General features: G+C 39.7%; 1 protein-coding gene across 1 annotated transcript in view; it reads left to right on the forward strand.

Moving 5' to 3' along the window:
* The first annotated feature begins 216 nt into the window (after positions 1–216).
* rtn4r (reticulon 4 receptor) overlaps positions 217–15,829 on the forward strand; it is a 61,142-nt gene continuing 45,529 nt past the window's right edge. The window contains exon 1 of the mRNA XM_010894784.4: positions 217–744. Coding sequence (XP_010893086.1) covers positions 723–744 — 22 coding nt within the window. The 5' untranslated portion in view covers positions 217–722. The remainder of the gene's footprint in view (positions 745–15,829) is intronic.

Genomic DNA, 15,829 nt, shown 5'->3' on the forward strand with positions numbered 1-15,829 from the left:
ATTCCCCGCACGTCAAACCATCCGAATCTTATGAAAAATGCAACAGCGAGAAGTCCCTGATCCAGACCCATAAAACATTCATCTTTGAATACTCTCTCCATTTCCCTCTCTCTCCATTTCGCTCTCTCTCGGTCAAGCGCCCCACTCTCGCGACCCCGCCCTTTCTTTTTTCACCAACCTATTCGAACGCATACTGTACGGCTCACAGCAGTGCGGCCAATATACAACCACAAACACACGAGCCTCTTATCATGTACTTTGTTTGGAATACAGCCGGCCCTAAAATCTGACAAGATGTGCACCACTGTATCCACGGATTCCTTTGTGTTTTTTCTGTGTCTCTTTTCGATTTAGTCTACCCTGGAACTTTGAGCTTCTGTTGCTTGTTTGTGCGCCCTTTCGGAGGGGCGTTGTGCGCTCTACACTCCTATACGTTTTCTGTTGGTTAAGAGGTCCCAGTTTGGATATTACACTGTCGTTTTGTCTCGCTCCCGCTTGCCCAAATGACTGAGCGTGGTTCTACACGGAGACGTTGCTCTCCCACCCGCTTCAGCAGGAAAACCTCCGGCTAAAGTTTGAATGTAACAGTGGCTGAGTGGGTCCGAGAATACACCGTGCCCTGGATTTGCAATTATCTACTGATTGCAACGAGAACGGATATACAGTCTCCGCAAACAGGGTTCCCTCTGGATTTATTAAACTACTGGATTTATTCCAAAACCATGAAGACTAGTGTTGTTGAGGGTAAGTACGCATACCACCCACCACAAAGTTTATAATAGGTTACATTGCCTAGGTTGGTGCAGTTGCATGACTGTACGATACGCTTACGCACTAATACAATCAAAATTGAGAAATTGAATTGCGCTCCGCATAATGTTAGAAGGAGTAGGTAACGTGAAGGGGAGCGTGCAGAGTCCCTATAAACCGAATGTTTGAGTAATTTAGACTGGTACATGTATAACAAAAAGTCAACTTAGTATTAAGATTACATTACATTTGTCTTTGATTCGTTCCTTGCGAAAACGTTAGATATGTAAGAGCTAAATAAAAAATGTTTGCTCATATATCATATTATTTTATTAGTTCATTTAATATGAAAATATAAAGAGGCATTGATTGGTATAGCCTATTACCTCTTAAGGAAAGGCATTCATTCACATACAACAACCTCGCACCAAGTGACCTGTTTTCAGTAATGCCGATCTGACATGGTCTAGTCTATTTCATCATGGGACCCGGTGCTTCAATGTAACCTTGGGATAACAATATGCACGAGCAGATATAACAACTAAGTCGGGCCTCTTTGCTCATTCCTGCCATGGCCATTAAGAACTGCTCTTTGAGGAAATATGCAGCTGGTCTGCTTGGCTGCTCCTACCGGTCTGATATCTCACTCTCTCTCCAGCTGCTTTACCAACAATTTATAGTATAGAGGTGGCCCTGGGTAAGGCTCTAACCGGTGACAAAAGAGGACACCTGGGTTTGCAGGGAGGGTGATTCTGATGATCCATATTTGTGTATCTTTATCTTGAAGCTGCCACACAAATGCCATAAGTGCATGCTGCATTCTGTGTGTCTCTGTGTGTGTGTGTGTGTGTGTGTGTGTGTGTATGTCTGTCTGTGTGTGCCTTCCCTCTGCTTGTGCAGTAAATGTGTACGCTACTTCGGCCTAAACTGGTTCATTACTTGGCTTTGAACAGGATTATAGTAAGAAAGCATCAGTTTACGGAGTCCTACAATGAGTTGGTGCTTTATACAACTCCCATCCTCGGGCTTGACAACGATGTAATATTTTGGAAGGTCAATTCATTTAATAAAAATTCACGATTTGAACTAAATTGCAATTGAAACATTGTCTAATTGAAAAGCATTTAAGTGGAATTTCAATGCCAGTGCATTTCCTCAACTGCCAGCAATTCTAATGAAATTGACCGCAACCACAATTTGTTTATATCGTTTTGTTTGTCACGGTGGATGTAAATTCATTTGTATCCCATCCTATTATTGACACGCAAAACGGAATGGCTCCCGTGTGAGCAAAATGTTCATCATTCACTTTGAGTGGTGATTTAGTAGGTTAAATGACACACCAGCGAATGTGTTGATGTCTGTGTTGTATGGTTGTGAGTTGTAGACCTCAAAGGCCCTTACTACGAATGGATACATCAATTAGGATGTCGTGTGTTTAAACTGTCACAGCGGCAGGTTCAATGTATGCTATCTTTCATTCAGACAGAATATGATCAAATACCAGTCCCCTCCGCTGGAGTAGCTGTTGCTCCGGGGCTTCTTTTTCCTGTCAATTGCTAAACAAAGCCTATAAAGAACAACTAAATGGATAATACCATTTTATGGAGCTGAATTCTTTCGTTTCATGAGCGTTTAAACCCAAACAATGAGGGCTTTTCTCACAATGTGCAGAGAAAATCTGCCTTTTTCCTCTGCATTTTTCTGTATTTTTGGATATAAGCTGCTTGAAGTGGGAAGACATGACGGTGCAGAATTAATTTGTTTAGAATATTAGAGCTAAAAGAATTACGGCAGAGAAACATAAATAACAAAGCTTGATTAGCATATAAGCTGCATTAGGTAAGATCAAACATTACACTGGTATAAATTCATAATGAGACATGACAGCTTCTGCATTGTAAAAGGGAATTTGAAATAGATTTATGTTTATATGGGCGTGTTTGAGAAGTAGCTGGAGAGAGGTAGGAGAAAGCGAGTGAGAACAGATGAGAGAAAGAGGCTACGTAGATTAGGATCCGCCAGTGAAATACAGAAACTGGATAGGGAGGCAAGCAATGAGGGAGGTGTATGTGAGGGTGTGAGGGAATACTTTTTTCCCCTTTTTTATTTTTTACCGCGCTCAACTTCTATTCGATTGAATTCTCAATTGTTTCTATTAGGAGACAATACATTCTGCCAGCGTGTTAGTCATTCGTCTGAAACCTTTGGAGTGTGCATATATTGAAAACTGGGTTAAGAGGAGAGGGGAGGAAGAAGAGAGAGAACGGGGGGCCAAGGGTTGAGTGAGAATGCAGAAGTATGAAGCACACGGTGAGAGGAGAAAATAAGAAAACAAACAAGGGCAGCAGGTAGCCTAGACAATTTCTCCATTCCCACCATGCATTGCAGTCCCACGTGGATAAATGAGGTGCTGATAAAAGGTGTTCCGGGCGTGCTCTCTTACCGAGGATGCTAATTGACTTTCTCCAGATAAGGCAGCACGCTTTAACTGGATTGGCCGCGGCTGGCATTGGACCAATAACACAGCAGCGGAACCCTTCCCACGAGGGTTGAGATGAACCTCCTAGGGGTCAATTGAAGTCAGCAAGATCATCTTCAGCACAACATATGTTTTGACGTTAAGCTGATACGCAACCCAAGACCCAATTACAGATGGGTGAAGGAAACACAACAACTTCAGCCCTGGAGTGGGAATCCAACTTTACGCTATTAAAAACCCTTTGCCAAAGAGGAGTCAATACTTTTTCTACCAAGGATTTTCAGTGACATTGCATTCCACTAATGTGCCTTTTGATTTATTTTGTTAAATCTCATCAACGGGCATGCATTTTATTTCATGAAAGAAACAAATCCACCCCACATATTTGCTTCCAACTCTACTCCAAACACACCGGAGGTTGATGACTTGACAAAGTACGAATAATAGTAGGTCATAGCACATCAGTGGTCTAGGGTGGTCCAGTGGTATAAACGTCTGTCTCCGGTATGTAGGTTCAATGGCAGACCACTTCTCTTTCAGCAAAAAACTCTCTCTTTTGACCTTCCTCTCAAATAAAGCATAAACATAATAATAAATATATAATATTTTTGTTAATTTCCTTGAAAGTCTATATTTATTATCATCACTGTTTGCCACCCAGGATGTGATGGCTTATTGGTTTTTTTGGTCTTGGTCTAAGTATTAAGGTAAAGTGTTTTTCTCCTCAACTACTGTTTCCTCGGGAAACATTGCTGGAGGGGTGCTGATAGCATTGACTTGCTTTGGCATTTGCAGAAATACTCCACTGATTGTGAACCTTTGCTAATGGTTGCATCCAAAATGGCACCGTTATGTCCTGGTTGAAAGTACTGCACTAAATAGTGCATAGAGGGCCATTTGGGAAACAATTTATTCAGTGAATCCTGATGAGCCCCGGTTCTTCAGGGGAACCCTTTTTAATTGGCTCGACAGGCCAGCCCTCACGAAGTGCTGCAGTGTTGTTGTTTAGATAGAGATATGGAGAGGCAGAGAGATGGGGGAAGAGATAGGCAGAGAATGGCCTCAGAATCATCTATGTAGGTTAGCCCCGATCTTCTGAACCCCTCAGTACTAATCAGCGGACGGAGACACTAAGTGTATAAACCAATTATATGACGTTTGTTTATGCAGAAAATAAGTCGAGAAAAACCCACTGCTTCTGAGAAAACGGAATATGGAATTGGTGCAGATTATAGTGTTCTAAATAAATCCCTTCTTAAGGTTATCGACTGCCTCTGAAGGGACATGGTTCCGGTATGCCAAATCTACTGCCTACTAAAAATGATGTGCCTCCCTCGACCGGGCCGATGTAGGATATAAAAATAAGACTTGGCTTTTTTTGAGGGCAGGGCCGATATCCACTCCGAGCGCCGGGCTGAGAATGCAGTCACGCAACGCTGGTGGCGGATTTATTTATGTGCTTAAAAATCCACTTGAACAAAAATGGTATCATAATCCTTTGAAGAAGCCTACGCATGGCAGGCGAGATCCAAACCTCACCAGCGTGCTCAACAACAACATCACATGCAATATTATGACTCAAGTCACATGTAAGGGACGCATGTGAAGCGAAATTCAGATCAGATGCTCAGTTTGTTCCGCAACCCAGATATGACACACCATTCAGCCAACCAGCATGAACGTCCCATGGGGATTCTTGTTAAAACTGTTGCGTTGGATGCTCCTTTCACAGCTTTCCTGTGTGAGAAATACCTATTTAGCTGTGGTGGTATGCATGGCTGGATGGCTTTTTGAGCTAGCTGTTGATGGCTGTGCCCATCTCGTTCCCCCACACGACTCGGACGCTTCTGCACGAAGAAGTCTGGTGGGGCTTACAGAGTTGGTTCAGTGTCCTCTCTATTCTGTATGTGAGGACGTATCACGACCATTATTGGCATGGTCAGTAAAATACTATGTCAACTAAATAATTGTTTCTATACCTGGTCATTGCTTTATAGACTCAGTATATGGAAAAAATGTGTCCCCGACCTGGGACTATGCCCGAACTCTCCACCAGCGTAACAGGGAGAGACACAGGGAACAGACTCAGTGCCAGGCTGTTCTGAGCACTTGAGAGAATTTTAAGAAGAGTAGAACAAAATAGAAAAGCAAACCGCTGGGCAGGGTATGTTCTGGACTGTGTCTGATCACCATGTCTCTCCCTGTACAACAGTCCTGTGCCGGGAACATAGGGAACAGTTGTGCTTTTAGTTTTTTTACTGGGTTCTGTGACACTGAGGGCTGCATTCAGATCCTGCCGACAACGCCACCTAACGGAGGTCAGCGCCTGGCTAGTATACGCCCGTGAGGCGGCAGTGGGTAGGTTGGAGAACCTTTTGAAGGACTGCGACATACTTGACAACCGAAGCACCTGTGCCGGGGGGCTCAAAACGCCATCCAGACACCTGCCCCAATCAGGATTTGTCAAGGGTATGATAGAAAGACCCCAGGAAAAGCATCTCTGGGCAGCCAAGAAAGAAGGGAAGAGTGTAATTCAGTCCTGTAACTAGCAATTTACATTTCAGTTTGGATAATAAAATGCCCACCAAGGGAACAAGACATGGGTACAAAATGGAGAAAGGGAGAGAAAATAGCAAGGAGCGATGCAAAGAGACAAGCCAGAGAAAACAACAGAAAGTGTCCAAAGTTTGGGATAATTTTAAGCTAAAAAAAGGTGAAAACTCTGTACAGTGTGTCTATTGTAAAACCAAACTTGCCTACCACAATAGCATGACGTCAATGCTTCAACATCTCAAATGAAGAAAAGTCCACTCTACGCATCCAGTCCACAGACCCAAAACAGGGGTTAACGTTAACGTTAGCATTGCAATATGATTGCAAGTTGAGATGAAGGCTACTGAAGGATGTGCATTAATTATGGCTATATGTAATGGCTAGTTAAGAACATAAATCAGTATGTTGGCTAGTTATGATGTACCTAAGTTAGCTAAGTTTTGCTCAAGAAAATAAAATGCTCCAGTCAATTTGTGAAATTGAAGTCAATTCACAAATTGTGAAATGGAATGCTCCACTCAATTAATGTTGTTCAGTTTTTATGGATATTATTATTATATGCAATTTAAGCGTTAAAAATTTAGATTAAAAAAAATAAATATCTTTTGTATATTTACTATTGCTCTTTAAGAAGGCGAAAGTAATTCTTATCACTTGTGTAATGTATACATTCATTCCATTTTTCAAGTGTTTATTTCCTTTAATTCTGATGATTATAACTGACAACTAATGAAAACCCCAAATTCAATATCTCAGAAAATTTGAATATTGTGAAAAGGTACAATATTGAAGACACCTGGTGCCACACTCTAATCAGCTAATTAACTCAAAACACCTGCAAAGGCCTTTAAATGGTCTCTCAGTTTAGTTCTGTAGGCTACACAATCATGGGGAAGACTGCTAACTTGACTGCGGTCCAAAAGAAGACCATTGACACCTTGCACAAGGAGGGCAAGACACAAAAGGTCATTGCTAAAGAGGCTGACTGTTCACAGAGCTCTGTGTGCTGACCAACTTTATGGAGATGCAGATTTCATTTTCCAACAGGACTTGGCACCTGCACACAGTGCCAAAGCTACCAGGCCCTAGTTTAAGGACCATGGTATCCCTGTTCTTAATTGGCCAACAAACTCGCCTGACCTTAACCCTATAGAAAATCTATGGGGTATTGTGAAGAGGAAGATGCGATACGCCATACCCAACAATGCAGAAGAGATGAAGGCCACTATCAGAGCAGCCTGGGCTCTCATAACACCTGAGCAGTGCCACAGACTGATCGACTCCATGCCACGCCACATTGCTGCAGTAATTCAGGCAAAAGGAACCCCCAACTAAGTATTGAGTGCTGTACATGCTCATACTTTTCATGTTCATACTTTTCAGTTGGCCAACATTTCTAAAAATATTTTTTTTATATTGGTCTTGAGTAATATTCTAATTTTCTGAGATAATGAATTTGGAATTTTCATTAGTTGTCAGTTATAATCATCACAATTAAAAGAAATAAACATTTGAAATATATCAGTCTGTGTGTAATGAATGAATATAATATACAAGTTTAACTTTTTGAATGGAATTACTGAAATAAATAAACTTTTTGATGATAATTCTAATAATTCTAATTTTATGACCAGCACCTGTACATCCTGTGTCCTTTGATCATCAACAAGATGTCTCTAGAACCTGATTGGAGTCCAGCTGTGGCAAATTCAACTCTGAAAGGCACGTACCTGTCTGTTCCTAATGCATGTCAGAGCCAAACAAAAAGCCACCAATTAAAAGGAATTATTTGTAGACCTCTGAGCTAGAATTGCATAGATCTTAGGTAGGCAATAACAATTGCTAAATTATTGAACGTTCCAAGGAGCACAGTGGGCTCCACCATTGTGAACTGAAAGTTGGAATCACCAACACTCTTCCTGCTGTAGAGCTGGCTGTCTGGCCAAATGAAGTAACAGGGGAAAAAGAGTTCCTCTGCAGAGGTGGGAGAACCTGCCAGAAGGACAAGTATCTCTGCAACACTCCATCAATCAGGGCTTTATGGGACAGAGCCCAGATGGAAGCCACTCCTGAGTAAAAGGTATATGACATGCTGTCTGAATGCCAACGTCTGATGAAAGCAAGGTACCGCTCATCACCTGGCTAATGCAATTCCCACAGCAAAGCATGGCGATGGGTGAGTCGTGCTTTGGGAATACTTCTCAGTGGCAGAGGCTGAGAGACTGGTCTGGATTGAGGGAAGGATGTGCAAAGCAAAATACAAAGAGGTCCTTGAAAAAAACCTGATCATGAGCACCCACGACATCAGACTGGGGCGAATATTCATCTTCTCCACAGCGATGAACCAAGCCCACAGCCAAGACAACAAGTGGCTTTGGAACAAGTCTGTGGATGTTCTTGAGTGGCCCAGACACTTGTGATGGGATCTGAAAATCGCTTTTCACAAAAGCTCCCCAGTCAATCTTACAGAGCTTGAGAGGATCCACAAGGAAAAATAGCAGAAACTCCCAAAATCCAGGTATTCAAAGCTGTTAGATGCTCAAGGAGACTCAAAATACCTAAGGAGACTCAAAGCTGTGATCACTGCCGAAGATCCTTCAACACAGTACTGAATTGAGGATCTGAATCCATAGCGTACATAAAAAAAAAAAACCTGACCCAGATTTCTACAAAATATATTTTCACTTTGTCATTTGGGATATTGTGTTTGGAATGATTGTCAGTTAGAAATTAAGTATTTAACATAAAATCATGGAGAGAGTGAAGAGGTCTTTATGCTCAGAAAATGGCCATAATAAACCTAAAGTAATAGTGGAATTATGGTTTTTCACAATATTTATTCACCCACAAATTTTTTTGGTCATACAAAAGTGCATTCTAAAATAATATTAGGTTCCATCCTTTCAGTTTGAAAGATGCTGCAAAATTCCCTCAATTTCTGTTCATGTCAAAAAACAAGTGCTTAATAGAGTAGGGAATCACTGGCTAAATTGCTGTCATTTTTAACATATATTTTATGTAAAACACAAACATAAATGATCAGCATAGGATTGGGGACAGTTGAACGTGAACTGATGTTGCTGAAATTCACCTACCTTTCACATGGGAAATCAATATTGCTCCTTTGACATAGTAATAACAGGGTCCAACAACGTTCATTGGGAATCAATGTACGAAACTTGAATTTCGCCTTAGGCTACTGCCATAATCTTTATTAACACAGCAAAATGACACATGCATGTGTCAAATCAGCTAAAACATGAAGAAAAGGATTCAGGCCTGTGGATTTTAGAGACTGAAAACTGTATCCCAACGGTATTGGAAAGTTCATGAAAAAGGCAGGGAACTAATAGTTGACTGTATAAAAGACATGCATTGCTTTCAGATCTGTGTGGTACGAGTTTGTGATAGTCTTACCTTTGATTAAAGAGGTCATTAGAAGTGGTAAGGAGCTGTTTTTAGCTAGAGCTAAATTTGTCTGAGTAAAAGAAAGTGCTTTTCATGTGCAAACTGCTGTACAGCGAATGTCAGAGGTTACTCACATAACCAGAGCTCTATGAACTAAGCAACACTGCAACTCAGGGCCGGTCCTAGGCATAAGCGACATTATCTTACAGTAAGTCACCCTACAGTAACAACCCCCTATAGTAAGTAAACCTACCCTAAAATACTTGACAGTATAACACTCTGCTCTAAGACAAACTTTAGTAAAGAAAACTACATTCACAATACAGCAAAATGCCCTATAGTTAGTCAACCTACTTAAAAACACCTTATAGTAAGTAATCCTAAAACAGGTCAACCAGGCCTATCCAAACGGGATTATATGTAACAGAGGGTTCATGTGCTGTTCTTTATATTATGAGGACAAACAACAATATGACAGGTCAACTCAACTTCACAGAGACCGATGGATGCATTTCTTGGTGCATGTCCTTCCTATGAAAGTTGCATGTTTTAATCAATCAGTGCCTGGGCTGCGCTTCAGAGCGCTGTTGTGTTGGGTTCGGTTTGCGACAGCGATTATGTCACAATGGAGGGGCTGACTGATGGCCTAGTAAATTGTTAATTAGACGGAGCAGAAGCAGCTCTTAAATTAGACGCTTGAACGGAGCCTTTGTCAGGCTCATAACTCAGGCACACAGCCTAGCGATGCTCGTTCTCTCATCAGCCTGGGTATGCAATGTTCTTCATTCACTGTAGAAACTGGTCCAAAGTCTGTGTAGATACTTATGACAGATCAGATGTTAAGACTAAACAGTGACAAGAGTGTATCATCAACCCATACGCAAAGCAGGGAGGTCTGAAACTTCCTTTCCTCTAATCGGCTACTGGTAAATATGGAGCCTGTGTTGCTGATCAATAACTTTACGGGAAACAATTATATATCCCTGGGGATAAAAGAAAGCTAAAGGTCTGTGGACTTAAATATGAACGTCCATGATCTATCACAGGGTTGGTTTTCTTGTCTAGATGGAGCATCCACCCATTTGGAATACATGCTGCTCTATATATGCAGTCCATCATGCTTATATTGATCGAAAGAGTTTCTTAAAATGAATAGATATATAGATTAAATATTAATAAAGTAGTTATATATGTTGTACACATTTAATATATATTAAATAAACGACATTTGTGACATACATTGTAATCATGAATTATATTGAATAAACTACATTAATGGAGACTTACATTATATGTAAACATATATTATTTAACCAATACAGTGGCGGTTTAAGAAGGTTTCACCTGGGGGGGGTTATTTCCCCCAGACAAATGTACATTTAAGAGGCTTGCAGTTTCCTACATTTTGGTGATGTTTTCTAGGCGCGTGAATCACACAATAATGAGACAATGTAAAACTTTTATTTTGAACACAACCTAGTAATTTATTTATAAAAGAAGTTTAAGTAACTTTTAAAGATAACATTAATAAATGCTTTAACACATGCTACATCTATGTATTTATCTAAAGACTAAATACGTGTTTTGAAAAAAATAATTTGCCATTATGCATGTATAAAAATGTCCTTTGGAACATGTTTTATCAATATATAGAACTGCTGAAAATTTCCTTTTCTAACATTAAACTGACCTGGTTTGGCAGGATTTGCTGCTCTGGCTGCCCCTGGGTCAGAGGTTTTATCATATCCGTTGCAATATTTCCAGCAACGAGAAGGATGTGAAGTGATGATCAACCTCAATCAGATGGGAATGAGATTAAGCCAAATAACTTAATCTCTGAGAAAGATACAGTATTAATAGATATATTTCTGGCACTGTTTATCTCATTAGTATTTGAGGGAATATGTTGGTGTCTTCTTGAATTCCTTTGATATATATGTAACTCCTCTATTCTGCATCATTTGTTACTAGTAGTTACAGAAATATTAAGAGACAGATGAGTTATACAATAATTTCTTGTAGAACCCTGAATGTGTTTGTGAGTGGAAATGCAGTATTCTAGTGATTATATTCTACATTCCAGGTTCCTGTTCAATATTCTGATCTATTCATCTTAATTTTAATCAGAAACTTCAGAGGGAACTTTTGACTTGCATATGTAGAGGCATAATATGAAAAACACTGTTCTTGATGGATGGATTTTATTCAGCATTTAAAAGGGTATCTTTCAAATCTTGAAACATAAACTCAAAGGCGCCATTTACATCCCAAATGTGTAGTTTTCTTTCTATTTTGCTGGATGCCATTAGTTTCAATGTGGGACTGTCAATAGCCAAATAGCATCAGAAAGACCTTTAAATGTATTAAAACTCTGGGTTTCTTCAGTCTGGCTTTAATTCAACCATAGAATTTAAAGTTACCATACCACAAAATGAGGTACTTACATAATGAGTAAAGTTTTTGTAGTTATGTTAAATAGTACAGCTCTTGATGTCAAGCCAATTAATTTCAAAACATATTGTTATGGCATTGCAGTTATGGTATCGCTTTAACATAGACAAAATCTTAGCTAGCTTGCTACCTAACATTAATTTATCATATGCTAGATTGACATGCTATGAACTAAGAGGAACAACTTCAGGAAAAAGTAACTTAAGAAGGTATGTTTCTCCTGTCTTGAATGAAAAGGTCTCCTGAAAGAAGATCTGAAACATACATTTGTATTTATAAAAACAGCACAATAAACCAGGCCAGGGACCAAGGAGGGGATTAAGGGGGTTTAGGCCCCTCCGTTGAAATGTTACTAAAACCCCTGTTTTAGTTACATTTCCTTATTTAAAAAAAGCAAAGTTTAAATGACTATTAGTGCTAAATATTTTGTCAGAGTGGAAGAAGTGCCCCTTGGGAATGTGTTTGCACAGGGGCACAGGTAGAAATTTGATTAATAGTAACAGGGTTAACTTTACTGCGTCACTCAACTCAATCTCAGGCATACCACAAAATAGTTTAGGCTAACATTTTAGCTAGCTTTAAAGACCGTAATTGTTACCAAATAGACATATTAACTAGCTCAAACCAGCTAATTTGCTGTCACGATAATGGATATAAAAAATTGGCTTTGCCAACGAACACAGACCAAGTAAAGGAGGAGAGCAACGAGCAGCTGCAGCAACATAAAACTAACGAGGCCACTGCCAAAGCTGCCGCCAATGTTACCAAGTTCCACATAGCTTTTTATACTCTACCCAGTGTTCTACAAGCGTTGCTGGGACAATGGCTGCAGAGCCCCCCCCCAACCTCTGACTGTTTCCTGATAACCTTGGAACAGAGGTGCCAGCCAATGTACCCCATATGGTTCACCCAGTCTCCTATCTAACTGCAACGGATTCAAAGCACTGCTATTGCTTAATTAATGCTTGTTTGAACTTCATTCATACATGTACTGTACCAAATCACATCATCCTATATACTGATGGGTAACAAATTAAAGAGAAAACCTGAATGAATTAGGGGAGGAACATAACAAATGCAGATGCTTCCAAACAGGTGTAAATTAAGCCATTTATATCCTGTCATTTTATAAAGTGCTGTTTAGTATTTTTGTTTACAGGAATGAACACTACTTTAGCATTTACTTAAATTGTTGTTTTGGTAAGACAGCTGTTCTTATGAGTTTGTTCACTGTTTATGGTTCTTAGCTGATATAAAGCTATACATTTCACACCAACCTCAAAATCACTCAGGGGTCTCAGAATTTGATATTTATTTCTTCTGGTAGGGTGACAATCAGCAGAATTCAATACAATTGCAGTGCTAGAACTGAAGAAAGATTTACCATCTTGCTAATTTCATCTGCCCCCTCAGTCACTTTATCCTGCAGCCGGGCCTGCAATGAACCAGTAGCAAGACAAGATTGCGTGAAAATTGCATACGGCCCACTTTTGGATATGACTGGGGCTTGATAGATGGGCTCACAGACAGACACAGAGATACTCTGTACATAGATTGATCAAAAGATTATTAGATGCTCAGCTAGAACGAATAATCACATTGCAGTGCAGTGAAGGTGATTGGCCATGCGTTTCTTCTGCCTGAGCTGTTGGTAGTACATAGCTGAAATATGCATGGTAAGCCCTTCAAAGGAAATAGCGTTTCAGGCCGTCACTATACTGCTCTCGGGAAATTGATATTTTTTAGGACTGGAAGCCCATTCTCTGCAAGAAGCCAAACAGCAATACGTAGACTCTAGTATCTTTAATCTTTAAAAAAATATATTTCCTTATTTCCGGTGTGTGACTCTTGGTTGGTAAAATAACTTTATGAAGCCAGTCTGTAAATATATATTTTTTCAACCTGGGATTTGAAAATAGTTTAGATGGGGGAAAAGGAGTAAATGGTGTTTGCAAAATGTAGAATTCATTTTTCAGATTTTTTTTTTCATGTTCTTGCTTTTCCAAAAGAAATGATGGCATATGGGTGTTGTCAAGTGTATAACATATTACTGTTATAAGATTTAGTATTCCCATTCAACTAGGCAAAACCTATAAGTAATATGTATTTCTATGATGGTATGGAGTTTTGCAAAAAAAGAGATTCCAAAAAATGTATAAATAGCATAACTTTGTGAAGTTGATAGGAATGCAATGTTCCACATACGTCAACAGACAGGATGGCATCAATGTTATTACACTTAGCAGGGACAATGAAATACTGCTTGTGTTGAAACACTATCAAGTCTATGTACTGAAGTATATCGAATGAAGTCGTACTGCATAATACATTTAACCCAACAGCACATACTTTGAAGACATTAGTATCGTTAGATGAACATATTTACTTGACCTTTGTATTGGTAACTGGATATTGCCCAATAAATGTATGCATTATGGTAGGAAACAAACACCAATTTCCTTAAAGACACAGTTTAAGGTCCCACTTTCCATCTATTATCTCCAACAAACTGTTGATAAACAACTGCTTGCTAAGGTTAGGGTTATGTTAACAAGACAATTTAGAGTAAAGGTTAGGGTTATGTTATGTTAACAAGACAGTTTAGGTTAAGGGTTAAGGTTAGGGTTATGTTATGTTAACAAGACAGTTTAGGTTAAGGGTTAAGGTTAGGGTTATGTTATGTTAACAAGACAGTTTAGTGTAAGGGTTAAGGTTAGGGTTATGTTATGTTAACAAGACAGTTTAGTGTAAGGGTTAAGGTTAGGGTTATGTTATGTTGACAAGACAGTTTAGTGTATGGGTTAAGGTTAGGGTTATGTTATGTTAACAAGACAGTTTAGTGTAAGGGTTAAGGTTAGGGTTATGTTATGTTAACAAGACAGTTTAGTGTAAGGGTTAAGGTTAGGGTTATGTTATGTTGACAAGACAGTTTAGTGTAAGGGTTAGGGTTATGTTATGTTAACAAGACAGTTTAGTGTAAGGGTTAAGGTTAGGGTTATGTTATGTTGACAAGACAGTTTAGTGTAAGGGTTAGGGTTATGTTATGTTAACAAGACAGTTTAGTGTAAGGGTTAAGGTTAGGGTTATGTTATGTTAACAAGACAGTTTAGTGTAAGGGTTAAGGTTAGGGTAAGGATTAGCATTAGTTAATAGTACTGATAGTATCTAATCTGTAGAGCCTCCACAGACACACTTGGGACTCTCAAAATTAAGTGTAACCCAATTTACTTTCAGCCAAACAAAACCTTAAAAATTTGATCAGTCCTTTTGTTTTAACCATGCAAGACAGCTGGAATGACCTCATGTGTCATTTCTATTTTTCATTTATGGGTTATGTATCACTATTCAATTGAATGTTAAACAGGGTTAAATATTGCTGAGTGTACATTTAAATGTTACAACAGCTTTGAGAAATGTCCAAGTAAATCAGTTTCTACTGTGCGTCTTCTGAACAGTTTAAAGTAGCATGCTCTTATTAAAATGTATATCAGCTCTATAGCCATTGTCCCGGCGGTGGGTAAGTTGAATACTTGTACCTCTCTCTGTCTCTTTCTGTCTCTCACACACTTTCTCTCATCTCCTCTTACCCACATGCTACCTCTTTCCCTCTTTACTTTCACTCACCATCAGACTCTCTCGATCGCGCTCGCTCTCTGTTAATGTGTGTTACCTACTCTCTATCTCGCTCGGCCTTTGATGCCCTGCCGAACCCGCCCACCCGTCTCTCTGTCAGGTGTAAAGGCTGATTATCTAGTGTAGATTTTAGGATATGCCAAATTAAATTTGACCGCAGCTACCCTGCCAGGACGTCCATTATAATGATATGAGTAATCTTCTGTGCTTAGGGGAGGGGCAGGAACTAAGAGGGTTCACAGGGGATTCGGTACAGATCTATTTCAGTAAGAGGACAGCCCTGATGGTCTAGCTTTGCTGGCATGAGAGTAAGCAAACTGAGCTATGGGAGGATTTTTTTCCACAGATCAGGTGTGTGTGTGTGTATTTGTGTGTTTGTGTCGTGTTCAAACAGAACTTGTGTTCTCACACCATCGATGAACTGAATCCATGTTCTGGCCAGTTGGAAGGCATTTAACATCGCATTCAACTCGACATACAAAGCTGGTTGCAGTGATGTGACCAAATTTATGGGAACCAATGGACAAGTCCTCATTGTAATCCCAAGCTTGG

The sequence above is a fragment of the Esox lucius genome, chromosome 13, assembly GCF_011004845.1.
Source record: "Esox lucius isolate fEsoLuc1 chromosome 13, fEsoLuc1.pri, whole genome shotgun sequence".
NCBI classification, from domain to species: domain Eukaryota; kingdom Metazoa; phylum Chordata; class Actinopteri; order Esociformes; family Esocidae; genus Esox; species Esox lucius.